We start from the raw sequence: 27,997 nt of genomic DNA, 5'->3' as shown, positions 1-27,997 counted from the left end.
TCTTAAAGTATCGTTAATTAAAGGTTATCGTTGTTGATACTCCAGCAAACCTGGAAGGCTATATGATGATAACCTGAAGGGATTGTTCTCTAAAGGTTACTGTTTGTTGGGTATCCTCTTAAAATATGAAATGTTAAGCATCATAATAACAGAACTCCGAAAAGTTAATGCTAATAAGATCTGCTGGAGTAGGGTTATATAATATATGCTATTTTTCTCTATAAACATGAACATATTGTCAAACATTAACAAACCGTTCGACATCCGGTATTTCAGTGAAAATTATGGGTAGCTTGACATTTATTAAGGTAGCAAAACCATCAAAATAATGGCTCAAACATGTTCACTTTGAATTTCGGAAGGGTGGCAGAGAGAATCACTGGGTTACAAACATGTTGCATTTATTGTAGATTATCTCGTATAGTTGATGCATAATTTAAACAACTTAAGGGTGTGGTCTTATTACATGCTAAAATACTAAAAACATAATGCGTTTAATTTGTAATGCCATTCTTAACCGGAAGTCCAACCTCTTGTTGCAGCTACCTGGTGCCTTCCTCCAACTTGACGTGCAGGTACACGGATTTGGTAGAAAACTTTACTGAAACTGTCACTTTGGAGCCGAGCTCTCCCAGAAAACCTTTCAAAATGGATTAAAAACATTAATGTTTAGCTTTGGGTAGAGGAGCCGACAGTAATCGGGGAGTCAGCTGGTGGACGCGCCGTCAACACTGTGAGTAATGTTTAGGTGAGAAAGTCCTCTAATGGAGGAAAGAGGAGCAATGACAAGTCGCCATGAAAGTGAAAATAATTTTTGAATACGAACAGAAATGTCCGCAAATGTGTTCCAAATGTAAACCTGTTGTTTAATTAATGAGTAAATGAAGACAAAAGAGCAAAGTAATATGTGGGTTCACTTGTTAAAGGCTAAGTCACTACTGTAAACATTCGTCCTGACTCCAGTCGTCATAACACGGAACACCAGACTCCATTTGAGAATCTGTCAGTTTACTCTCATCGTCTTTTACACACTCCTGGTTAAATACAGCTGAAGAAAGCTAAAGGTTTAATCCGTTTGTTTTTCTTTCAAGAGTCATCCACACAACATACAGCCACTCTTTTAGTAATTTAATTTTAAAAAATCGTTTTAGCTGAGGCTTGCTGACTGTCAAAACAATTCTCACTTGTTGCTACAAACATTAATTTCAATAATGGCATTTGGTTTAGTTGGTGCGGGATTCAGACTTGTATTCAAATTCATTTAGTAGTTGGTAATTATCTCCATATTCTGCGCTTTCTTCTACTAGCAAGGCATTATTAAATTCCGAGATTTTTAATGAGTTTTGGTGTGTCAACCCTAGAGATGAGCAGATCACTGGGCACTTTTCAGTTTTAGGAAAACTCCATGATATGACATCAGTACTTTTGATAGAGGAATATCTATTTGTTTCTGACTATGTGCTCATACATTCACCATAAAACCTGTTTGACTAGATTAGCAGGCACCTGGAGATAGTAGTTTCACATTTGTTTTGAAGAGAGATGCCCTCAGGTGGCTACAGGTGATTCTTGGTTTTGCCTGGGAGATTGGAGTGATTACAAGAATGTCCTTTAACGATGCCATTTCAACACTGTCTTATGACTTAGCGAAACCTCACTTGACCTAATTTTCTCTCATGCTTGTCCTTGAATTCTTGGAGACAGTGAGCCATGTCTGCCGGCAGCACCGGCAGTCAAAGACGCAGCCACAGGCCTGGACCCAGCCGGACCAGCAGCCAAAGGTCGTCATATGAGGAGCGCTGTGTGGACCCAGTGGAAGACAGAATACCAATCTCAGAGGGAAAGGCAGTCCACAAAGCTCACCTGAAAGATGCTAACGGAAAGGAGTCTGAGACCATCGGCTTCATTCCTGGCTCAGCTGAGCCTTCCTCTGCAACCCAAACCTGCAACCCCTGCGCTTCTCCAAGGAGCTGTAGGACTTTTATATGCAATGTGCTCACCTGCGGCCTGTACAGCATTTGCCAGTCCACTATCCTTGCTCCGTGCTTGGCACCAAAGGAGAGTTCCACAGATGAGCCAGAGAAGGTGAGCCTCCAAGCCATGAACACAGAAGAAGACTGGCTGGGGGATGTCCACATCGGTGGAGTAAAAGTGGACCCTCCAAGAGAATATTTAGAGGCTGAAACTGAAACATACACGCTTTTGTCTGCTGGTCAAACATCAGTCCATCCGTCCCTGCACGAGTCTATGAGGTTTGATGACTGGGAGGACGGTGAGGAGAACGTAGACTCCCTCATTACGAAGAAGCTGCTGGAGCTCTACTCCGAATATCAAATCGAAGAGTTGGCCAGGTGCACTTCAGACTCTGTGTTTCTGAGGAAGAGCAAGGACATCAATCACCTCATCAACTCGCTGGCGGAGGAGCACAAAATGGATGAGCAGGAAGCTGAGTGCAGGCTGGTGCGGGGCATCATACGCATCAGCACGAGGAAGAGCACAAAGAGGAGGCCGCCCACCTCCAGGAGGGAGAGGACGCTGTCGGACAGTGGCAACGAGACAATGAGGGAGAGTGACTCCTTCTCATTCAGCAACAACAGTAAGTAGTAGCAGTTCTCACTCTATCAGTGGCGACTCTGAAATGCTTTACTGCCATCAAGTAACAATCACTCTCATTTTCTCTTTCCTCAAGATGACTACAAATCACATCCCAACATCCAAATATCAGAGCTGACCTCCTCTGATCAGTGTGCCAGGGAGATGTGGAGGAACAATGGAGGTAAAATATGGGCCTTAATCAACTTTAATATGCTATTACATATGGAATACACTTGCTTTTTTTTTCAGAAAAATAATATAAATTCATAGCTACAATTGTATGTCATTCTCTCATTTTGTTGTCAGCAGTTTAGTCAGTGACTTTGAATAATGCACACGTTTTGTTGTCCATAACCAGACAGTATTTTGGGTGATACAGGGCAGTTCTGACAGAGTCTGCTGGTTGAGCGATAGACACCAGGGATTGTTTTCAATGGTTTAATGTCATGATGGACTTTTAACATGAGCCTTTATTTATCACTAAACAAAGACTCTCTGATTTTGGTGTGGCCAGATAGGAGGCATCTCAATGTGAGCGCAACAGGCAGGATTTTAAACAAATGAAGTTCCTCAAATGTACCCTGATAGCCAGCTTTGAATTGTCATATTTTTATGACCTAGTTCTGTTCACTCAGTATTTCTGTACGCACTATGAGCGAGCAACTTTTTTTTTTTTAAAAAAAGGCCAAAAACAAACAAAAAAATGATAAAAGTGAAATTAAACAAACGTAACATTTTTACACAAACAAAATAAGGCTTTTTCATATTTTTGGATATGGTGTTCCTGTCTCAGTAAGCGTTCATTTTAATTTTGATGGCCTCCCTAACATCAGAAGCTTTTCTTTGGTTATTTTTTGTCCCATTAAGAATTACCATATTTTTAACGTGTTAAACTCGTGGTCATGTATGCCCCTCCTGCAGTCAGTCTGTGACTACATCCACACTTTCATTGTAACGTCTGCTACACTACTCCAGAGATTTAGGACCTCTAAAACAGCGACTTTTAAGTGTTCGTGTTCGGATTAGCTGTAATTGTCACCATGCGCCATTCCCTGATTCATCCTGCTCCTGTCATGTGAATGTTTTACAGAAGAAAACAAAGACATAATAAATTACAGATGTTGCTGACCTTGTTGTCTCTGCTCGCAGCTGTTGTGTAAGTTCAGGAAATCTGACTTTTCTCCATTGTGGTTCCTACTTTGAGTATTTCTACAAGTAAGCAACCAACCCGTCCTGCTTTATGGCCAGATTATATCTGAAAATGAGGTACAACAGTTGTCCAGATAAAGAATTTAATACGAGAATGTATTAGTGTGGATTTAAGCTGTTGGTGGGGCGCCTTCCACTGACTTTGAGAAACACTCTGCCCCTCAAAGCCAACATGCAGTAACTACAACATTTAATTTAGACTGGAGTGCGACTTTTTGTTATTTTTTGGAGCGAGAAAGTTCATTCCTATGCTTGTAATTTTAAATTAATCAGTTGTAAATGTGTATAGAACTTTGTAGGTAGAACAAATATAGAATTTTATGGAAACATGTAATAACAAAACCAAAGCAAAAAGAAACGGTTTAGCCAATTTATCTTAATCAACAACCCAGAGTTTTTGCAAAAGCTATCTGTGGCTACAACTTTGCCTTATGTTACCTCCTAGCTCTTTCCTTAAATCCATATAGAAAGTAGGTGAAAAGCCTTTATATGTGTATTTACACACATGGACAAAATTGTTGGTACCCCTCAGTTAAAGAAGGAAAAACCCACAATTCTCACTGAAATCACTTGAAACTCACAAAAGTAACAATAAATAAAAATTTATTGAAAATTAAATCATCAAAAACAGCCATTACTTTTGAATTGTTGATTAACATAATTATTTAAAAAAACAAACTAATGAAACAGGCCTGGACAAAAATGATGGTACCTCTATAAAAGATTGAAAACTATTTGACCAGAGTGACATGATTAACTCAGGTGTGTCATTTAATTGACATCACAGGTGTTTCCAAACTCATAATCAGTCAGTCTGCCTATTTAAAGGGAGACAAGTCGTCACCCTGCTGTTTGGTGAAAAGGTGTGTACCACACTGAACATGGACAACAGAAAGCGAAGGAGAGAATTGTCCCAGGACATCCGAAAAAAAATTATAGACAAACATCTTAAAGGTAAAGGCTATAAGACCATCTCTAAACAGCTTGAAGTTCCTGTGACAACAGTGGCTCATATTATTCAGAAGTTCAAGACCCACGGGACAGTAGCCAACCTCCCTGGACGTGGCCGCAAGAGGAAAATTGATGACAAATTGAAGAGACGGATCGTTGGAATTGTATCCAAAGAGCCCAGAGCAACCGCCAAAGAAATTAAAGGTGAACTCCAAGGCCAAGGTACATCAGTGTCAGATCGCACCATTCGTCGTTGTTTGAGCCAAAGTGGACTTCATGGGAGACGACCAAGGAGGACACCACTGCTGAAAAAAACTCATAAAAAAGCGAGACTGGAATTTGCAAAAATGCATGTTGACAAGCCACAAAGCTTCTGGGAGAATGTCCTTTGGACAGATGAGACCAAACTGGAGCTTTTTGGTAAGGCACATCAACTCTATGTTCATAGACTCAAAAACCAAGCATACGAAGAAAAGAACACTGTCCCTACGGTGAAACATGGAGGAGGCTCAGTAATGTTTTGGGGCTGCTTTGATGCATCTGGCACAGGGTGTCTTGAAAGTGTGCAAGGTACGATGAAATCTGAAGACTATCAAGGCATTCTGGAGAGAAATGTGCTGCCTAGTGTCAGAAAGCTTGGTCTCAGTCGCAGGTCATGGGTCTTCCAACAGGACAACAATCCAAAACACACAGCCAAAAACACCCAAGAATGGCTGAGAGAAAAGCGTTGAACTATTCTAAAGTGGCCTTCTTTGAGTCCAGATCTGAATCCCATTGAACATATGTGGAAGGAGCTGAAACATGCCATTTGGAGAAGACACCCATCAAACCTGAGACAACTGGAGCTGTTTGCTCATGAGGAGTGGGCCAAAATACCTGTTGACAGCTGCAGAACGCTCATTGACAAATACAGAAATCGTTTAATTGCAGTGATTGCCTCAAAAGGTTGTGCAACAAAATATTAAGTTATGGGTACCATCATTTTTGTCCAGCCCTATTTCATTAGTTTGTTTTTTTAAATAATTATGTTAATCAACAATTCAAAAGTGATGGCTGATTTTGATTATTTAATTTTCAATAAATTTTTATTTATTGTTACTTTTGTGAGTTTCAAGTGGTTTCAGTGAGAATTGTGGGTTTTTCCTTCTTTAACTGAGGGGTACCAACAATTTTGTCCACGTGTGTAGGTGCCTTTAAAGTTGTCACATTTCAATTTGACTGATTGTAAAAACACTGGATTCATTCTATACAATACAAGACGTATCCTTCTTGTGTAAGTTTTGAATACCTGTGTTACTAAACAATAACACAGAGGACATGACCTCTGTGTCTTTTATGGCAGTGTTGGCCTTGTGCAGGTGTCATTTTACAGCATCGTGTGATTACAGCTGCCTGTTGAAGGACGCAGCAGTTTTTAATGCGCCTGTCGAGGATTCACAAAATGGTGGAAGTAACATTTAAAAATGGTTTTAAATGTAAGATACATAAGGTACATGCACACAACAGCATGAAGCAGTTTTGGCTTTTTTTTTTTCCTTGTACCGATGTCTCCTGTTGTTTGATTTGCCTACATGTAATGGGTCGACCATATCATATCAGGACACAAACCAAACAGCAGAAGGCATTGTGGGTCAGGTGACAGATATTCATATGTGGACTAACTTCCCGGCAAGTGACCATAGAGCTACTGTTAAAATTTACCTTGGACCTAGTTATAGGGCCGCACCAGTGACAGTGTAAATAGCTTTTATCAGTGATGCGAGTGCTGCAGGGCGTACATGCTTCTGTTTAGACTAGACGTTATAGTGAATGTTTGAACCGTTGTAAACCTGCTGAATTACAAGTGGTACAGTAGATGGAAAGATAAGAATATGAGAGGACTGCAATAGGCCTGGTGCATTTTGTGTTCTTGCTTGAACTTTCTGGATCTTCCTTTCTGTGAGGCTTGCTTGGATAAATGCTGAAAGCTAGGTTCTCCAAACTGTTCAGAGTTGGCATAAATGGCTTGTTTCCGTCAGGATGGATGTTTTTTCTTTAAGGTTATTTCAGTTTTGTTTGTTTATTCTTTTTTACATTTCTGTTTCAAATTTTAAATGTCATATTCACACACAGAGAGAGTTTAGGATTTAGGATAAGGGTTAAACACGCCTCACCTTTCAAACGCCATAGAAAGGGTTTTTCCTGACACGAGTGCCATGTGTGTTTATTTACTCAGAGCTTTTGACACTTGAATGGCTTTGGAGACCAAGATAGCTGCAGCCACAAATACACTGTAACAACAGGTTCATCAAGGCTTGGCAGAGTGGGAATAAAAAATCAGCATGAGACTTTTGACTCAGACAATGAAACCTAACTGAAGACACATTATCACATACAGCATATTTTACACTTTAAGAATAATTTAGACGGTAAATTCACAATGATGGTGTGTAGAATAACATAGGAAAAGGACGCCTGCACACAAATTAAATAGCTCCATCCATCCATTCTCTATACACCGCTTTATCCTCACTAGGGTCGCGGGGGGTGCTGGAGTCTATCCCAGCTGACTCGGGTGAAGGCAGGGGACACCCTGGACAGGTCACCAGTCTGTCACAGGGCTACATATACAGACAAACAATCACACTCTCATTCACACCTACGGGGAATTTAGAGTAACCAATTAACCTCAGCATATTTTTGGACTGTGGGAGGAAGCCGGAGTACCCGGAGAAAACCCACGCATGCACAGGGAGAACATGCAGACTCCATGCAGAAAGATCCCAGGCCCACCCTGGGATTTGAACTGGGGATCTTCTTGCTGCAAGGCGAAAGTGCTAACCACTTTCCCCACTGTGCAGCCCTAATTAAATAGATATAATTTGGAAATGTCACAGTCTAATGTTGCCTACAATTAGAGATTCGATGCGAAGTTTTATTGCCATAGTTTGTTGGAAAAAACAGAAGCACATTTTTATTCCGCAGTGGATAGCTTTAACAACAATGTAACTAAAGTCAACTGAACCAACAGTAAGCAGCAGCAGAAGTAGCATTCAGAGTAGGAAGCTGGTATCATAGAATCAGCCTTTCAAATCTGCATTGTTTACATCTATATTTATTAGCTTGCAGGTGCAGAGGTGATGCAGACAGGGAATTGTTAGGAATATGCATTGCATCACCTGTGTGCAAATCTAGACATGTGTATGTGCATTGGGAAAGAAAACAGGAATCCACAGGAAAAACATTACTTCTACATACCACAGGTTGTCAAAAAAGGTGTTTCTCGGCGAGAAATAGTCGGTTGATTAGTTAAAATGTTGGCATATGTATTGCTCTAATAGATATCGTCTCTCAGCTGTATAATATAATATGAGAAACTCCATATCAGCAAGCATACGTTCATGCAGCATTTCATAAATGCGCTCCAAAGCAGAATTAATGCTCAGCTGCTTTCCAGGTAGATCCTGACTGTTGTTTTTCTGTCTTCCTACAGGTCATACTTCTAGTTCTCCAACAGCCTACTCACCCTCTCACACAGAGACTAACTCATCAGGTGTCCCACTGATTCGCACCTCTGTGAGAACATGATTCCTGCTCCATGCTGGCAATCTGCTCGTACCTGACATGCTGTGTCCACAAGGTCACAAATGGAGGTTGAAAGGAGACACTATTTGCACACGAGCCTCTGGCTGAGCCAAGCTCTTTGTAAAGACCATGGCTTTGCTGTGGAATAGAAAATGTAAAGTTCACATTGTCTGAAGGACTTCAATGTACTCAGGGCTCTGTGTGTAGATATTTATGATTAGTAATAATATTTGTGTATTTGAAGGATTGATTGGTTTTGAGTTTGCCCTGTAGACAGCCATCACCAGCAGCTCCTGAGGCCAATTCACAGGTTCTGCATCCAGATTTGTTGCCCAGTGCAGCTATTATTACTCTGCGAAGGCCAAGTCATGTGATGATCAGCGTTGGTTTGTCTGTTTTTCTGTCTGTCAATTAGCAACATTACTCAAAAATAGATTCATAGATTTAGATGAAATCTTCACGGAAGGTCAGAAATGGCACAAAGATTAGATTTTGGCAGTGATGCGGCTCATAAGCTGGATCCAAAAATTTCTTTTAAAGATTTCAGCTGTCGGAAATGATCCAAGGAATGAGCAGCCTTGGTGGAGTACTGCGCTCTCTGCGTGCTTTTCTAGTCTTTAACTGCTTTATCCATAGAGAGTCATGGGGGCCTGGAGCACTCACAGAAGAGACATGTAGACACAGGGAGAACATATAGACTCCACAAAGAAAGCCCCAACTGATCAGTAAGTTCAAATCAGAACCTTCTTGCTCCTACGCGACAGTGCTAACCACTCCTCCACCGTGCTGCCTCTTCATACGTGACCTTTGCTGCAAAGAAAGCAGTTAGTTACAGATTGGGCCATAGCACTGTGTTTGATTATTCCTGAGGTGTGCCAAACACTCTGAAGTTTTTCATCTGTGGCTGGAACTTCTTTCCTTACCACCTGAAGCAAAGTGGACAGACCAAGAACAGAACTTTTTTGCGAATCATCAGTAGAACGCCTCTACAAAATCAGTGTTTCTCCAAAATTTGGCTGTGGCTACTTCAATTAAAGCTCTTAAAGATGAAGTATAAAGGTGTGAAAAATGACTAATCTCCTCACAGCAGTCCACTTTATCACAAATTTTGGGCGGCACAGATTTTGGCAGATGACAAAATGTACATCTTACAGATCCTTGCAGACATGTGGATGCAGAAGCATGAATTGGCCTTTAAATACTGTATCACAATTAACCGTCCCCTCGTCCTTGAAGGATTTGTGGTATGGAAACCTATTTCTCATTTGTGTTGGTTTGATTACTGTGGTTTGATTTTGTTGTTGTTGTTTTTTCATATCATGTTTTCCCTCATCATCATAGGTTTGATTTTTTTTTTCTATAAATTTGTTAATTTAAATCTACACATTGCTTCCAGCTCAGTTGTTGTGTATCACATTTTAACAGGTTTTGATAGTTTTTATAGTTTTGTTAATTATTTCAAATTGATGTCAGAGGCATTGCACTATTCAAAGTGGCAATAGTGTAAATGGATGAAGAAATAATATAGGGTAGCTTCATTTAGTAGCTCAGAAGTTGTATAATTAATGTACTTATTGGTTGGAGTTTTGTTTTTGTGCTTGATTGTAGACTAAAAATCTGTTGAAGGAATGGTTTGGTATTGTAGGACAAATGCTAACCTGATTTCCTCTGGAGACTAAGACGAAAACATTGATACCACCCTCATAGCTTAGCATTAACGCTTGTCTTAAGGCAGTTTTAGCTTAGCAAAGCCTTTAAAGCTCACTAATTGGTGCCTTGTGTCTCAGTTGTTTATTTTGTGCTTAAAAACAGTTTCATTTTTGTACTTAATGAGATACATTATGTTATTTAGGGTAGTTGAAAGATGCATTTTGTTACCTCTAAGTCTTTTTCAAACATGGGGTATAACTGCTTCAAAGTGATGGCCTTCTCAGACAGAGGGATCTTTTACGTTAATGTTCCTCACAGCTTCATTCAGACATACACATCACAGTGACGTTGAGGTTCACAGTACACGTGATTGTAAAGTACATCAATTGATGCATATTAATGTGTTAATAATCAAAAGACTAGATCTAAACTAATACAAGCTTATTCAACTGTCAGGGGAGCTAATAGTAAAGTTCATTTGTGATTTCCTAAACACTGAAAATTCTCCATGTGTGATGATAATCTAAGTAATACATTTCCCACAGTGGAATAAAAATATCCCGACAGGACTTATCCTGCTGTGTAACAACTGGTTTTGCTGCAGCTGATAAACTGTGACTGTGTGACATGAAAAAAAGTACAAAGTGTAATATGCTGTTAGATCCTGATCAATCATGTGTCCATGTCAGGAATTATTGATAATTAGAAGTAACTGGTGAAGTTACCGCTGTTGTTCCGTGTAAATGTATGCAACTCTCTTGCCTTGTAAACGTTCAAATGGATCCTGCTGTTTGATGCTGCAGGTGTTTAATAAACCCAAAGGAAAGACTCCTGCACACAGCTGGAAGCAGCAGACTGAATTTTTGCTCTCATCAATATATTAATGTGCATTTCACTTTAAGGTAGATGTGGAATTGTAATCGAAGTAGATGACGAAACTGTTTTAAGATTTTGGCACACAAACTTTCTGTTTGGTGCCGAAATTTGGAAAAAGTCTCCCCTAAAATCATTTCACACAAGTCCCAAGCACATAAACTGCTAAAAGTGATACGTAAATGTTACTGAGTCTAATCTAGTGAGACTGCCAACTCAGCTTCAATGAAAATAAATACATTTCTGAAAAGGGCTTTAGTCAGAGCTATGCTACCTGGTTTCAGGTTTAAGCTAAGCTACGCTAACCAACTGCTTGCTATATCTTATCTTTAGCACTTAGCCATGACAGTGGAATCCTTCTCTTATATTTCCCAAAATGTACTATTAGTCTTATTCTTCATTGGAGGAGATTGAATGTTTTAGAAAAAAAAAAATCAAGGTTCCAAAAATGCTAAAAAGTCAACCTTGAGTTGATATTTTTAATCATGACTTTAGACAATATGGAGTTTGATTTATTTAATTTTTTTTCAAATCAGTCTATTATTGGTGTCATAACCCCGAAGCTTGTAGGTAAACTGTGTGTTTGATGCATTCTGGACATGGATTTGATTGTTTCATATGTCCTGTCTTTCAAATCTCAAAATGAAAGATGTTTGAGCCAGTGTGAACTGCAGCTAGACTTGAGGTGGTATCATGTGCTGTAAGTTATTAGCGACATTATCCTGAGCTGACTCATGAAGTAAATGTGTGTTTTCATATCAACATACTTGATATCTTTGTGCCTGGATCCTGATGGGAATTTGGCCAGCTGACTCAGTGGAAGTTATTTAGCTTTTCTTATCAGCTCACGGTTACAGTTGATCACGGACGCTAAATGTACAACCCAGGTTCTGTCCTCTCATATCCTGTTTCACAATCAAGGTATAAAGAAAAAACTGCTTGTCTGTCTTTCAATAATGTAACTAGAGATACTTTGAATAATGTACCATTTTACTGTCTAGTTCACCAGTCTGGAATTTGGCTGCAACACCAGTGTGGTTAGAATGAAATGGTGCGAAACTTGTTGCTCTGGTTCAGACCAAGATGTACAAAGATGTACAAAGTAAGCAACTAAGGTGATGAATGGCTAACTGTATCACAGTGTTCTCTTTAGTAAACTTGTTGAGTTATCTGTTAAAGCATTTTGTTTTGATTTCATTCTCATGCCACTCAATGTGTCAGGACTCCAGAAGACGAAAGTATAAAACATTAAACTTTGGCTTTTCTCTTTATATTTTCAGCTGAAATGTCTTGTAGTGACTTGAGCTCATTATCGTAACACATGCCTCCATATAAAATCAATAAAGTAAATGAAGTAAACAGAAAAGGACATTTTTTGCCTGTCGTTTGCTATATACACTACGGCCACACGAGGGAGTCAGAGTCTGCATTTTTAAGGTCAGGCTCTGCTGTTTTCTCAGCCTTTCTCCATGTCTGTGTAATATAATACTAAAAAGCTGCTGGAGAAGGTATTAAGATGTTTATTTCTTGTGCTTTTCAGCAAAGTATTACAGCATATCATTTGACCAGACAACACTTCCTCACATAGCTCTGCGATCTTGGCGGACAAACAACATCTCAGTTAATAAATGTAACATATCTGTGTTGCCGATAACAGGCTTGAAGAAGAGCTCTGTGACCAAGCTGTGGCTGACAGTCTGAATGGTGGAGGCTGCTCGAAGGATGCGGCTGAAGCAACTGCTGCCCTCTGGGTGCAGGAGGTGGGTGACTTCTCGGAGAGCTTTCTGAGCCTCCTGCTAGAGGCCTTCGATGAACAGCAGCAGTCAGTGAAGAGGGGATCATTTTAAGCTCATGCTGCATATTTGCGTGACACACAACAAATAAGGAATGAGTTTTACTTGGGTTGAGTAACATAGTACCCTTCAGGTAAGCATATTCTTTTGGACTGAGATCCAGATTCCACAACTGATGCAAGCAAATTAGACTGTAATTTGTAATTAAACATAAAATAACTACTTACCATTTGTAAAAATACAGATTAGTATTGTGGACATTATTTATAGTGGTGGGGCTGTTTTTCACTGTTAACAAAATCAGTGTTTTCTACTTTCTGTGATTTTGCTATTTAATCAGGTCTGTTTTGTATATTCAGATTAATGAAAAAAATGTTAAACATCAACAGAATGATTGATGAGCCATTCGACCACAATAATCAGTGATATGTTTGGAGGAGACAAGGTAAGGTCCTTAAGCTTAAGAACACCAAACCTACTGTCAAGCATGATGGTGGTTATGATGCTCTGGGGTTCTTTTGATGGCAGTGTAAGGAAAATCTATAATCATCAGCCAGAAGGTTGGATCTTGGATGCAGTTAGGTGTTCCAACAACCCCAAACGCACATCAAAAATGGTAAAGAAATGACTAAATTAGACCAGAATGGAGAGGAGTGGCCCAAGATACAACCAGAGGCTTATCAGTAGCTACTAAAAGTGCCGAACTGAGGTAATAAAAAAGGACATTTAACCAAATATAAACAATACTGTAGGTATATTTTTAACATATTTCTAGTAGATCTATATTCAATCCATGAAACAACCAAAAGGCACAATTGTTTTTTTTTTTGCTTTATTTTTGTGATACGCGTTTCAGTGATTACATCATAGAACATTCAGAGAAACTCAGGACTGCAATTATATACACTGGCTTTGCAATTGGTGAACATGTATTGATTGTTGGTAAGCAGTAGAATTCCTCCATCTGTATCCTCATGTACTACATTTCATTTAGAATTTATCATCCTGCTCTTGTACAACTCTGAAACACATGAAAAAAGAGTAAATTGTTTGACTAACAAAACAAATAACTGCTGGGTGGAACTTCAAACCTCTTTACGTATGAGAGATATCATCTCACCTCAAGAGTTTGAAGAATTTATGTCATTTCTGAAACATTCCCAAATTCAATAAAGAATTCACTGAAAAATGAAACAACCATTGTAGAAGTGAGACATACACTCAACAAAAATATAAACGCAACACTTTTGGTTTTGCTCCCATTTTTTATGAGATGAACTCAAAGATCTAAAACTTTTTCCACGTACACAATATCACAATTTCTCTCAAATATTGTTCATAAATCTGTCTAAATCTGTGATAGTGAGCACTTCTCCTTTGCTGAGATAATCCATCCCACCTCACAGGTGTGCCATATCAAGATGCTGATTAGACACCATGATTAGTGCACAGGTGTGCCTTAGACTGCCCACAATAAAAGGCCACTCTGAAATGTGCAGTTTGGTTTTATTGGGGGCGGGTGCTCTCCTCTTCAATGGCTGTGCGAAGTTGCTGGATATTGGCGGGAACTGGTACATGCTGTCATATACACCGATCCAGAGCATCCCAAACGTGTTCAATGGGTTACATGTCTGGTGATTATGCTGGCCATGCAAGAACTGGGACGTTTTCAGCTTCCAAGAATTGTGTACAGATCCTTGCAACATGGGGCCGTGCATTATCCTGCTGCAACATGAGGTGATGTTCTTGGATGTATGGCACAACAATGGGCCTCAGGATCTCGTCACGGTATCTCTGTGAATTCAAAATGCCACCAATAAAATGCACCTGTGTTCTTCGTCCATAAGAGACGTCTGCCCATACCATAACCCCACCGCCACCATGGGCCACTCCATCCACAGCTTTGACATCAGAAAACCGCTCATCCACACGACACCACACACGCTGTCTGCCATCTGCCCTGAACAGTGTAAACCGGGATTCATCCATGAAGAGAACACCTCTCCAACGTGCCAGACGCAATCGAATGTGAGCATTTGCTCACTCAAGTCGGTTACGACGATGAACTGGAGTCAGGTCGAGACCTCGATGAGGACAATGAGCATGCAGATGAGCTTCCCTGAGACGGTTTCTGACAGTTTGTGCAGAAATTCTTTGGTTATGCAAACCCATTGCTTCAGCAGCTGTCTGAGTGGCTGGTCTCAGACCATCTTGGAGGTGAACATGCTGGATGTGGAGGTCCTGGGCTGGTGTGGTTACACGTGGTCTGCGGTTGTGAGGCTGGTTGGATGTACTGCCAAATTCTCTGAAACGCCTTTGGAGACGGCTTATGGTAGAGAAATGAACATTCAATACACGAGCAACAGCTCTGGTTGACATTCCTGCTGTCAACATGCCAATTGCACACTCCCTCAAATCTTGCCACATCTGTGGCATTGTGCTGTGTGATAAAACTACACCTTTCAGAGTGGCCTTTTATTGTGGGCAGTCTGAGGCACACCTGTGCACTAATCATGGTGTCTAATCAGCATCTTGATATGACACACCTGTGAGGTGGGATGGATTATCTCAGCAAAGGAGAAGTGCTCACTATCACAGATTTAGACAGATTTGTGAACAATATTTGAGAGAAATTGTGATATTGTGTATGTGGAAAAAGTTTTAGATCTTTGAGTTCATCTCATAAAAAATGGGAGCAAAACCAAAAGTGTTGCGTTTATATTTTTGTTGAGTGTAAATTGCTGATGTCACTCCTATCTGGTAAATGCACTGGACTAGAGGGCTGCACTGCCAATCTTTATAACATGTTTCTTCGCAAATAGGCACCTCTCTGATGGATATGTACAGTAATAACCAACACTGAATACACTGCATGCATGAAACCCTTTAATTTGACAAACGACATGCATGACTTAAAAAAAAAAAAAGGTCCAAATGTAGGAAACAAAAAGAAAGCAACAAAACATCCACTCATTATTAAAGAAAGAGAGTTCCTGTGATTAGGTTAACATAGGTACAGTTATCTGGTGTTCAGTAAGAATTTATCCCTGTTCAGCCAGTGACCAAACTTAGCCTTTTTTGATGCATAAAAATCATATTAAAAGTATCAAACTGATGCTCTGTCTGCTTTTTTTTTTATCCCAACACCAACAGTAAATTGTAAATGTCTCCTTATTTAAAAATGCAACAGAGAAGCTTCTAACCCCAGATACATACATTATGGTCTGCTACACTAAAATCACTATCAGTGGCCATTCATAACAAAGCAACCATTATTATAAAGATAAAATGTTAATCTGGTTCATTGGAATAAAAAAAATAGGAAAGCAGTAAGTTTATGAAACTGGTGCATCTTTATGATGAGCTAGAAGAACATGACTAGATAGAGATTCATAACAAGTCTTCGATCTTTCTTGTATTTTAAACTAAACTATAATATTGATCTATTAGTAATAGAAGTAAAGAAATACATTTAACATTCTGAATACATAAACATGAAATTTTGATTTTATAATGTGATATTAAATTGATAATGTGCACGAAGTGCAATGTTTCTGAATTGTCAGTGATGTGTTTACACCATGTCAACAGTACCAAGCTCCAGTGATTTGTTACACACTGATTTCCAGAATTTGACGAGAGCGGAATTTCTTCACCATTTCCTTCATGTCACAGTCTAGCTTAAGATCAGTTCTTCTTAGCAGCATCTTTGGATCCAGTGGATCATATCTGAACCTGTAAAACAGAATTCACTCAGTGGAAATATTCAAGGGGGTACTGTTGTAAATCTGAGCCTTGCTGGTATTCTCACTTTATCTCTCTCACTCTAATACAGCAGAGATTTTAGACTCGCTGTGTTGTCAGGACAGTTTTAACTAAACATGGTTAGAATATAACAAGCGTAACGTGATTTATTCTCATAGTAGATCACACAAAGGACAGATCATGTAGAAAGATATATGCAGTTCTTTGGTGTTATAAAGTGGGAAGGGTTGCTGGATCTGACGGTATTTTCCCTGCAAATTCTCACTTCAATTTTTCTTTTGACCTCTTCGATGTTTAATATGATTTAATGCTATAGCTTGGTATGTCCAAATAAGATGTAAGTCAATTAAAGTTAAAACCTCTTAACATGATAGGCTCAAGCCCCCTTCAATTACAGCACCGATACTGCTTTTTATAAACTTTGAAAGAATAAATTAAGAAAATAAATCCCTGACACTTGATAAAATTTCTGACAGATTTAGTTTTTCTTACTTTCACCACTTCATAATGCAACACATTCAGCTAATGTGCTACTGCTACAATGGTCTATGCTACAAAGTGAGAGAATTTTTGGTGATGTTGTTCTGAATTATTCAGGCATAAGTTGAAGCCTTTATCTTCTGCAATGGGTAAACACAAGAAATCATCTCAGTTTCTGTTCAGTTGGGTTTACACAGATCATTTTAATGTACAGTCTGGTTTTATTTTTATAATTCGAAGGTTGTGCAGACTATTTGCTGACTCAGTAAGAACATAAGGTAATTTGACCTCAAGTTAGTTTGTGTCCTGATTCATGTGTCCCACTGACTCTGTATTATTTCTTGACTTTCCTTTTATTAAAGCAAATTCATTGGACATTCCTTGACTGTCCCTGTATAAAATATACACAGTTTAAGCTTGAATGGAAAATATCAAACTAATGTTTTAGACAAATACACTGTTCATAGATATTTAATATACATATATATCTATTACAGTTGTGTTAAAGTTCTACATAAAAATGCTCCCAATGATTTGAAAAAACGTTTTTAAGAAAATGTGTGTTAAAAGTAGCCTTATGTGTACTTAAGATTATTTGTTATTAATCTATCAGAAAAAAAACTTGAAAGTAAACATAATTACAATGACAACACAGCAATAATAAATAACTTAAGAAACTTACATTGTCAGGTGTTTGTGGACAGCCTTCTGTTCATATACTGTCCCATATTTTGTTATTACTGGTACAACAAATATCTTCTTGGTGAGAGGACAGATGAGATGTGGGGGGATAAACTGTGGCACAGGCATCACCAGTTTCTTTCAAATCAAAAGTACACAGTTAGTATTGGCATTTCATAAAATGTTTACAGAACCACATTACCTGAGTTTTTCTATATTATTTTCTACATTGTAAAACAAAACTAAGTAAATTAAAACTGTGAAACAGAATATGCAATAATAAAAGTGTGAAAGCAGGAAACACTTTAAGATTGTTCAGAGTTGACACAGTTTCTCTCAGTGACAACTTTGAACACTGCTGGCTATTTGTCAACAGCTTCATGAGATCGTCATCAGAAATGTTTTGTAGCTAATAGGTGGGTCTGGTCAAAAGTTAACTTTCTTGCCTTAAAAATGCATTTGAGACCATCTGTTGCTCTGCTGAGGTAGTGTTGGTATGCAATAAATAGTTCTATTGAACTACTGTAGTAATCTATATAAGGGTAATAACTACTCCACTAAGTAAATCATGGTGCAATGCAATGATCTTAGATTGAATTTCATGGCTGCAACTCATTTCAAAGAAGTTGGGCAGGAGCATGTATACCACTGTGTTGCATCACTTGTTTTCTTGTAAAGCCACCTTGGGTGTCAAGAAAGGCGCTTACAAATAAAATGTATTATTACTATTATTGTCTTACAGCATATACTGTACATCTCCTACAGTTTTGCATTATTTTATTTCAAAGCAAAATAGCTGATCTACCTTCTCCTTAGCATCCAGTGATTCTCCAGCAGTTTCTTCAGTTTGCTTTTTGGCCTCTTGTTCATATTTCTCATGACTGGTCAGGTATTCCTCGGCCAGAATGCTTGAGCAGAAAAATCCACACCTGTTACTAATATACTTCTTCAACGTAATCAAAATTGAATGTTTTTGCACAAGCATTCATGTAAATACACTCAACAAAAATATAAACGCAACACTTTTGTTTTTGCTCCCATTTTTTATGAGATGAACTCAAAGATCTAAAACTTTTTCCACATAGACAATATCACCATTTCTCTCAAATATTGTTCACAAATCTGTCTAAATCTGTGATAGTGAGCACTTCTCCTTTGCTGAGATAATCCATCCCACCTCACAGGTGTGCCATATCAAGATGCTGATTAGACACCATGATTAGTGCACAGGTGTGCCTCAGACTGCCCACAATAAAAGGCCACTCTGAAAGGTGCAGTTTTGTTTTATTGGGGGGTCCACTCCTCTTCAATGGCTGTACGAAGTTGCTGGATATTGGCGGGAACTGGTACAAGCTGTCCAGTGGCGGCTGGTGAAAAATATTCTAGGTGGGGCTGTGCCATATCAAGTCAGTTTCAGTAACCATCTCGATACAACTGAACAGAAACAGCAGGATATCAGTGCTCTGTGAAATAATAATTATTTAATGCCAATATTAATAACTTGAGGCATTTTTGCACAAGACATGAACAACATATTGCGTAACCACAATTTTGGCAATAAAAGCTGAGCACATGAAACAGTGCATTAGTGTTGAATTGACGAGTCAAGTATTATGTTAAGTGTTAAGTATATTAAGAAATTAATAGTAGAACAGAAAAATACTGTACAGTAATTTATGATAAAGCTAAATGTTACTAACTGATCAGAACTCCAACAATTAAGTGATTTTTCAATTAGCAGACAAAGAAAAATACAATCTGCAACAAGTTTGATGATTTCAACATTTCAGTGAACAAGCCAGAAAATGATGAGAAGATTACATAAGCAAACACATACTATTTAGACAAAATATCCAAAAATTACTAAATGCAATACACTGCTGGATGATGTGCTAAAGTCAACTTTATACAAATTAAAATCTGGTCAAGGGAATAAATGTGTGTGTGTATACAGACAGACAGTACTCTTCTGTTGAAGATTACTTTGTATGAATATGAAACAGGCCTGTACAAAAAATGATGGTACCCTCAATATTTTGTTGCACAACCTTTTAAACCAGTCACTGCAGTCAGGTGATTTCTGTAACTCTCAGTGAGACTTCTGCATGTGTCCACTCCTGGTGAGCAAACTGCTCCAGCTGTCTCAGGTGTGAAGGGGGCCCGAGCGCCCTCTATTGGCCAGCCGCGACTGGTATACGCCGATCCAGAGCATCCCAAACGTGTTCAATGGGTTACATGTCCGGTGAATATGCTGGCCATGCAAGAACTGGGACGTTTTCAGCTTCCAAGAATTGTGTACAGATCCTTGCAACATGGGGCCGTGCATTATCCTGCTGCAACATGAGGTGATGTTCTTGGATGTATGGCACAACAATGGGCCTCAGGATCTCGTCACGGTATCTCTGTGCATTCAAAATGCCACTAATAAAATGCACCCGTGTTCTTCGTCCATAACAGACGCCTGCCCGTACCATAACCCCACCGGGACCCGGATGAGGACGACGAGCATGCAGATGAGCTTCCCTGAGACGGTTTCTGACAGTTTGTGCAGAAATTCTTTGGTTATGCAAACCCATTGCTTCAGCAGCTGTCTGAGTGGCTGGTCTCAGACCATCTTGGAGGTGAACATGCTGGATGTGGAGGTCCTGGGCTGGTGTGGTTACACGTGGTCTGCGGTTGTGAGGCTGGTTGGATGTACTGCCAAATTCTCTGAAACGCCTTTGGAGACGGCTTATGGTAGAGAAATGAACATTCAATACACAAGCAACAGCTCTGGTTGACATTCCTGCTGTCAACATGCCAATTGCACGCTCCCTCAAATCTTGCCACATCTGTGGCATTGTGCTGTGATAAAACTGCACATTTCAGAGTGGCCTTTTATTGTGGGCAGTCTAAGGCAAACCTGTGCACTAATCATGGTGTCTAATCAGCATCTTGATATGGCACACCTGTGAGGTGGGATGGATTATCTCAGCAAAGGAGAAGTGCTCACTATCACAGATTTAGACAGATTTGTGAACAATACTTGAGAGAAATGGTGATATTGTGTATGTGGAAAAAGTTTTAGATCTTTGAGTTCATCTCATAAAAAATGGGAGCAAAAACATAAGTGTTGCGTTTATATTTTTGTTGAGTGTAGCTTGTGGCAATATTTGTGAAATGTTGCAAGAATTCAGTACACTTTATTTTGTCTGAAAAATAGGACTTTCAAAATCTGGCATGGGAAGACACCAAAAGTTAAATTATTGTACGTACAGTATTTGTTGACTGAGAGAGTCTCTAATCAAACAGTTTTTCAGTGCAAACAATTGTAATCCATCCATCCTTTTCTGTCACATGTTGTAGTCTGAGAACCCGAGCGCAGACACAGATCACAGATGGAGATAGACAGAATATTCAAAAAGGATTTATTTTTACAAACGAACTAGTTTATAAACTCAACACAGACTAGAAGTGATTGTGAAGGCTGGCTGCCAGCAGGACTGGGGCAGCAAGCATTTCAGCGATACTTGATAAACTTTAAGAATATTCAGACTTCTTGGTGTCAACACAAACTAGGAGGAATTTGTGTCACTTTGTCCTGTGCTCTGGCTTGTATTCGAATGTATAAGAATTGTTCAGCAAAAACACATCCACCAAGTATGGTTTGTATACAGCATGTGCACACAGTGTTGAGATGAGGAGATGATCAGCCTGTGCCTATAATCACTGATGCATGGGCGTGTAAGGGTTGTAATCTTACCTGTCCAGTGGATCTTCAGGCTCAGGAGCGATCAGCAGTCCAAACACAGCTTCAAGGATATCTCTCATGGTGATTTGGGCATTGTAGTTCCGGTCAAATATGTTGTGGCAGATGCGGCCCACGCTGTTAATGTTGCAGTGGTAGATCTTTATCTGTGTTCAGAAAATAACTGTACAGGTACACTCAATACCACACTGACTGTAATGAAAACGTCATGTTATCTTTTTGAGACACAGTGTCTCTTTTAGAAACCCTTAACTCATTGGCTGCTAGCCGTTTTCAGAGCAAAGAGCCCCCTACTGCCAGAGTTTTTAAGAATTTTGACAGATTTTTCAAGATCTACAGAATATCAAGTTTTTAGACTACATAAACATTGAAACTATCGAAAGAAAGTGTAGATTCTCTTCTTTCATCAGGAAAAAAAGTTCGTTTCTAGCATTTTCGGTTCTAAAGTTATCGGCAGCAGAACATAGGGTAGTTTCAGCAAAAACACCTGTTTTTGACCAAAAAACAGAAAACGAGCTTTTTTTGCAGAGAGGCACATCAATCACTTTGATGCCAATATTTTTTGGTTTAGTGACATCCCACACAACTGAACAGTTGTTTACTCAAATGAAACAACAAAAACAACTCGGAAAAAGCATTTTGAGGTCAACTTTTTAACCTTTTGCTAGCTAAATCATTTATTTACAAACAAACAACACAAGTCAACATTTTGATTCAGAACAATACATCTTACAAAATTTAAACAAAATATTTTTAGGTGTGTGTGTGTCTGTGTGTGTATGTGTGCTCGCTCTAAACTCATCTGACTCGGCTTCATCAGATGAGTTCAAGAGAGCGGTGGTGGCGAAACCGAAACCGAAAACTAGCGCGGCTTTGATCGCCAGCGGCTGTTGTCAACGGCACTTTTTGCTGTCGGCCCACCATGGTCACTGTCTTTGTCATTTTTTTTGGCCCACCGCAACACTCTCACGTTCCAAAACTCCAGGATTTTCACCGACAAGCTCCGCCAGACTGTCCTGCAGCCCCCCCAGTCAAAAAACATGATTGACGTCTATAGACGTCAATGGCAGCGAATGAGTTAAATGGACTCACTCTCAATAGGCTTTGCTTCCAAAGTTTATATCATTTATATATCTTAAACTTGCAAATAAAAAGTGAATGAGAAGTGTACACTGTACAGTACAGTTTACTGTACAGTGTACACTAGGATTTGATCCAAAAGCAATAATAACACTAGACTTGATATCCATGTCATTACTTATACTGATGCATGTTTATTTTTAAAAATAAGCCCTGTGTATTTGGAAGGATACACGTGTGACAAAGCGAACAGTCGGAGGCTTCACTGGGTAGTCGTTGCCAAACTGGCAGAACAGCTCAAAGACTCCTTTCGCATAAGGAGTGTCAGGAGGACCCTCCATGAGAATCTTCCAGAATGCTGAAAAGTTTAAAAATAGGACACAGTAGTTAACTCTTGCCACTAAAAGTGCTAGACTAAATATATTGAGTAAATTTAAAGGCCATCAGCACTTTTTACTTCTCCCGTGCAGAACTTCTTTAATAAGGAATCATCTTTCCAAGTTGAAGTGATTTTTCAAAGAAAACTACCTAAAACTGCTAAATTGCTCACTGTTCTAAGAACTGCTTCCAGTGATGATCACTGTTAATTTATTTGTTTTTTTCCTTATATTCATTCATGCATTCACCATCTGTTGTGATGTCACTGTTGTCTTACTGTTTGTTTGTAGTACTGGTTAATAAATGTTTGTATATAATTACTTACAGTTCTACCATATATTTCTTTGTTTAGGAACTGGACGTCAATGAAATCAGAATTCACGACTTTTGATTTTAAGACTGATCAATACAAGCAAATTTGGCCATTTATTAATATTCAATAATGAATATTAGAAATAAAATTTCAAATTTTACATTTAGTGGTGCCCTGATAGTGAACAAGAGCAATTTTATTCATAAAGTGTAGTTTCCACATATGTGGTAGGGCCGCTTGAGGCTACATTTTGCTACAATGTTCACATAATTTATATACATGGGAACTTCTTATGATTTGGTAAATGTATAATGGAACAACGCTATTAGTGTGTGGATATTAAATTTCTATTCCTGGAGGCTCAAGATGTATGTATATTAATTAACACTGCAATATAAAATTTATATTTGCTTCCCTTTTCCTGCATATACAACCTTGATCCTTTACAAAAGAGAAACCCATCTACTCAACATACATTTCAGTTTGTGAACAGCATTTCTTACACATCAATACAATCAGTTATACACTAACTGGCCACAATCTAATGCAAACAAATTCAACTGATCTCTCGTATATATTACTTTTTCAAAGGTTTACAGTCAGTTTTGGTTGAAGTTGTCCAAAAGGTGAGGATTCTACTGAATTAGTTGAGCTTCAAGGATTTATTTTTTAAAATTTTGTCTCAGAATCCATCATTGAATTCAAAGTGTGTGACAGTGTCCTGAACTGCATTACATGCATTTTTTTTAATTTAGTGGGGTGTATTGCTATAGATATTTCAGGTGTGTCTTATAAAGTGGCTAGTGAGTGTCTCATGATATTAATGGAAACAAAATACAAACAACAACAAAAAACTCAGGTCAGGAAAACGCTACGTTATGAAAATACACTACTTACTAAAGTCAGATTCAGATGGAAAGATAGAGAAGTAGGGATGAGGGTCACAGTGTAGACTCTTCAGCTCCTCCAAGATACGTCTGTCCTTCTCCATGAATCGCCCATCTTTAGCCTCCTGGATTTTCTTTTTCAAAACACTAGTTGGAGACATAGTATTTACTACAATTGTAGAATTGTCTGAGTGCTGTATACATTTATCTAGAGCAGGAAAAAAGAACAATCCAGGAATTACAAGTTACAATCATTAACTTACATCCATTCAGAGGAACATACAAGGGCACTTCAAGAAGTTCTTGACCTCACCCAGAAACAAGGGGTGTAACTACCACTTATCATGTCCCTTACAGCCTTATATCCTGCCACAAAAAGTCATATTTGAAGCAATCAAAGATAAAAGGAGAGAAAAACCTGGAGCTGGCTGCTCGAGACTATTCAACAGAGATCCATGATAATACATTATGATCAACACGACAAAAGCAATTGATAATGTAAGAAACAGCAGAGAATTGTACATAATCATTTGCATGGATGTACCAAAGCATTTGCAACTTGTTCAGAGAAATGAGAAACTGCTTTTTTGATGTGGACAAGTGACACAATGATGTGAAGATTGAACAATTAGTTTTGAGAATTTCAATTTTGATCTGAGAAATGTATCAAAGCAACTGAGAAACACTGTAAAGGAGACTATGTTGTAATGCAAAGAACTGAGGCCGAGAATGAGTACCCTATTACACCTTTAGGCCACGACAACAAAATGGTCTGTCTTGCTATTCCAGTAAATGACTGATACAGTCCTTTTTTGTTTTTTTTGTCAACACAAACTAGAAAATACTGAAATTGTGAAAGCACACTTATGATCCAGAAAAGTATTCCTCAGCAGATGAGACATATGCCAAGCTGCTATGAATAAAGCGCCTTCTGCTACTTACATCTGTGTCACTGTAACTTGACTGTCCATCTGGCTTGGTAAGATGGCTTCTGGAGATTTATCATATCCATGAGTAGCAAAGAACCCTTTCAAAAGATCCTGAAAAATAACGAATTGTGGTAAACCTTCAGATTTTTTGCAACATCCAAAGCTGATTTTAATTCTATTTTCAATTGATCTACAGTGGTACAGCCAAAATTTCAAACGATGTACAACTTCTTTATGGATAATAATGATGTACTAACTTCAGTGATGGAGGAAGGATCAGCTTTGCATTTGGGTTTCCTCATCTCCAAAGAAAGGACAGTCTCAATCTCAAAAAGCTTGAGACCATCTTTGCTTGTCTCTGGTTTGAAACAGCAGCCCCCTAAAAGAACAGATTATTTATTAATTAACCACAAACTGAACATTGTATTATGTTCAAGGGATGTTGTGGGATCTGTTCAGAATTTTTTTGATTGTTATCTCAGTTTTAAAAGTAGAATACTTATCCTTTGTGATATATCTAGCTGCCCTTGCTTTTAACCTCATCTACACATACTATTATTTTCCTTACTTCTCTATGCTTGTATGTGCACACGTGGACAAAATTGTTGGTACCCCTCGGTTAATTAAAGAAAAACCCACAATGGTCACAGAAATAATTTGAATCTCACAAAAGTAATAATAAATAAAAATTATATGAAAATTAACCAGTGAAAATCAGACATTGCTTTTGAACCATGGTTTAAGAGAATTATTTTAAAAAATAAAATCATTAAACAGGCCTGGACAAAAATGATGGTACCCATAACTTAATATTTTGTTGCACAACCTTTTGAGGCAATCATTGCAATCAAACGATTTCTGTAACTGTCAATGAGACTACTGCACCTCACAGCAGGTATTTTGTTCCACTCCTCATGAGCAGACTGCTCCAGTTGTCTCAGGTTAGAAGGGTGCCTTCTCCAGACAGCGTGTTTCAGCTCCTTCCACAGATGTTCAATAGGATTTTGATCAGGGCTCATAGACGGCCACTTCAGAATAGTCCAATGTTTTCCTCTTAGCCATTCTTGACTGTTTTCAGCTGTGTGTTTTGGGTCATTATCCTGTTGCAAGACCCATGACCTGCGACTGAGACCAAGCTTTCTGACACTGGGCAGCACATTTCTCTCTAGAATACCTTGATAGTCATGAGATTTCATTGTACCCTGCACAGATTCAATTCACCCTGTGCCAGATGAAGCAAAGCAGCCCCAGAACATAACAGAGCTTCCTCCATGTTTCACAGTAGGGGCAGTGTTCTTTTCTTGATATGCTTCATTTTTCCATCTGTGAATATAGAGCTGACGTGCCTTGCCAGAAAATTCCAGTTTTGTCTCGTCTGTCCATAGGACATTCTCCCAGAAGCTTTGTGCCAACATGCAGATTGGCAAATTCTATTCTGGCTTTTTAATGATTTGTTTTCAACAATGGTGTCCTCCTTGGTCATCTCCCATGAAGTCCACTTTGGCTCAAACAACAACGAATGGTGCGACCTGACAGTGATGTACCTTGACCTTGAAGTTCACCTTTAAGGTCTTTGGACGTTGTTCTGGGCTCTTTTGATGCATTCGTATTATCCGTCTCTTCCATTTGTCATCAGTTTTCCTCCTGCGGCCACGTCCAGGGAAGTTGGCTACAGTCCCATGGATCTTAAATTTCTGACTAATATGTGCAACTGTAGTCACAGGAACATCAAGCTGCTTGGAGATGGTCTTATAGTCTTTACCTTTAACATGCTTGTCTATCACTTTCTTTCTAATCTCCTGAGACAACTCTCTCTTTCGCTTCTTCTGGTCCATGTATAGTGTGGTACACACCATGTTACCAAACAGCACAGTGACTACTTGTAAGCCTATGAATAGGCTGAGTGATTATTAGCTTGTAGACACCTGTAATGCTAATTAGAGGACACACTTTGATTGAACATGTCTGAATGGTCACATTATTTTCAGTCTTTTCTAGGGGTACTATCACTTTTGTCCAGGCCTATTTAATGAGTTTATTTTTAAAAATAATTCTGTTGAATCATGGTTGGGCTGCACAGTGGTGTAGTGGTTAGCACTTTCGCAAGAAGATCCCCGGTTCAAATCCCAGCCTGAGCCTGGGATCTTTCTGCATGGAGTTTGCATGTTCTCCCTGTGCATGCGTGGGTTTTCTCCGGGCACTCTGGCTTCCTCTCACAGTCCAAAAATATGCTGAGGTTAATTGACTATCCTAAATTGTCTGTAGGTGTGAATGTGAGTGTGATTGTTCATCTGTATATGTAGCCCTGTGACAGACTGGCGACCTGTCCAGGGTGTCCCCTGCCTTCGCCCGAGTCAGCTGGGATAGGCTCCAGCACCCCCCGCGACCCTAATGAGGATAAAGTGGTGTATAGAGAATGGATGGATGGATGAATCACGGTTCAAATGTCTGATTTTCATTGGTTTATTTTCATACAATTTTTATTTATTATTACTTTTGTCAGATTCAAATGATTTCTGTGACCATTGTGGGTTTTTCTTTCATTAACCGAGGGGTACCAACAATTTTGTCCTCGTGTGCATATGAATATAAAAATACACTGAAAATATTTTGCATTTTGAGTTTTAAAGGTTATTGGTTCTTTGAGTCAAGTGTTTCAAGTGTTTCTTGTTTTGCTAGTCTGCCTGGTTTGTGTTTTCTTGCTCTTTGAAATATGAGTCACTTGTCTTGAAGTGACTAACTCTGACTGCCTTATTGTAGGCATACAGTACCTTTAACCCTAATAAAAAAAATTAATTAAAATTTATGAGAATTGTGTCTTATTTGACATTTATTTCTGAGCCTGTGTTTGGACTGTATTTTCTAAAGACCTCACAGTCACTACATTACATGCAGCATGGTTTACTATTGAGTCTATTAATACAGATAATTTTTTTACTTGTGTTCTGCAAAATTTCAGGTTTCAAGAAAAACTACCTGTCGCAGTGCTGATTCCATGTAGAATGTTATTTGTCACTTCTCCAAGAAGAACTGAATCCACTATGATGTGAGATTTTATCAGGTCGATGGTGACAGGAACTGGCTTGTTTGTGGATCTATGC

At 38.9% G+C, this 27,997-nt stretch overlaps 3 protein-coding genes across 3 annotated transcripts in view; 1 reads left to right on the top strand and 2 right to left on the bottom strand.

Moving 5' to 3' along the window:
• tmem222b (transmembrane protein 222b) overlaps window positions 1–27,997 on the bottom strand; it is a 538,745-nt gene that overhangs the window by 330,538 nt on the left and 180,210 nt on the right. The window lies entirely within an intron of this gene.
• Window positions 21–10,810, top strand: kdf1b (keratinocyte differentiation factor 1b). The gene is made up of 4 exons (XM_022212368.2): window positions 21–733; window positions 1,705–2,596; window positions 2,690–2,776; window positions 8,228–10,810. Exons 2-4 carry the CDS (start codon window positions 1,711–1,713, stop codon window positions 8,320–8,322), a joined length of 1,068 nt encoding a protein of 355 aa, XP_022068060.1. The 5' UTR covers window positions 21–733; window positions 1,705–1,710; the 3' UTR covers window positions 8,323–10,810.
• LOC110972226 (ubiquitin-conjugating enzyme E2 E1-like) lies at window positions 15,441–27,989 on the bottom strand. Its single transcript, XM_051955226.1, has 9 exons — window positions 27,873–27,989; window positions 25,154–25,275; window positions 24,910–25,007; window positions 23,978–24,114; window positions 22,623–22,747; window positions 21,304–21,449; window positions 18,367–18,469; window positions 17,563–17,699; window positions 15,441–16,370 (listed from the first exon to the last, which is right to left on the bottom strand). The coding sequence occupies exons 2-9, from the start codon at window positions 25,196–25,198 to the stop codon at window positions 16,247–16,249; spliced, it is 915 nt and encodes a 304-aa protein (XP_051811186.1). The 5' UTR covers window positions 25,199–25,275; window positions 27,873–27,989; the 3' UTR covers window positions 15,441–16,246.

The sequence above is a fragment of the Acanthochromis polyacanthus genome, chromosome 11 (assembly GCF_021347895.1).
Source record: "Acanthochromis polyacanthus isolate Apoly-LR-REF ecotype Palm Island chromosome 11, KAUST_Apoly_ChrSc, whole genome shotgun sequence".
Taxonomy (NCBI): domain Eukaryota; kingdom Metazoa; phylum Chordata; class Actinopteri; family Pomacentridae; genus Acanthochromis; species Acanthochromis polyacanthus.
The sequence above is the reverse complement of the archived record's forward strand: the minus strand, read 5'-3'. Positions and strand labels throughout refer to the sequence as shown.

Coding starts and splice junctions, on each gene's coding strand:
- kdf1b (XM_022212368.2), top strand. CDS start 1,711: ATGTCTGCCGGCAGCACCGGCAGTCAAAGACGCAGCCACAGGCCTGGA. Junction 2,597..2,689: donor CTTCTCATTCAGCAACAACA/GTAAGTAGTAGC, acceptor TCTTTCCTCAAG/ATGACTACAAATCACATCCC. Junction 2,777..8,227: donor GATGTGGAGGAACAATGGAG/GTAAAATATGGG, acceptor GTCTTCCTACAG/GTCATACTTCTAGTTCTCCA.
- LOC110972226 (XM_051955226.1), bottom strand. CDS start 25,198: ATGAGGAAACCCAAATGCAAAGCTGATCCTTCCTCCATCACTGAA. Junction 25,008..25,153: donor ATCCTTCCTCCATCACTGAA/GTTAGTACATCA, acceptor GTTATTTTTCAG/GATCTTTTGAAAGGGTTCTT. Junction 21,450..22,622: donor CTGTTCGCTTTGTCACACGT/GTATCCTTCCAA, acceptor ACACAGATAAAG/ATCTACCACTGCAACATTAA.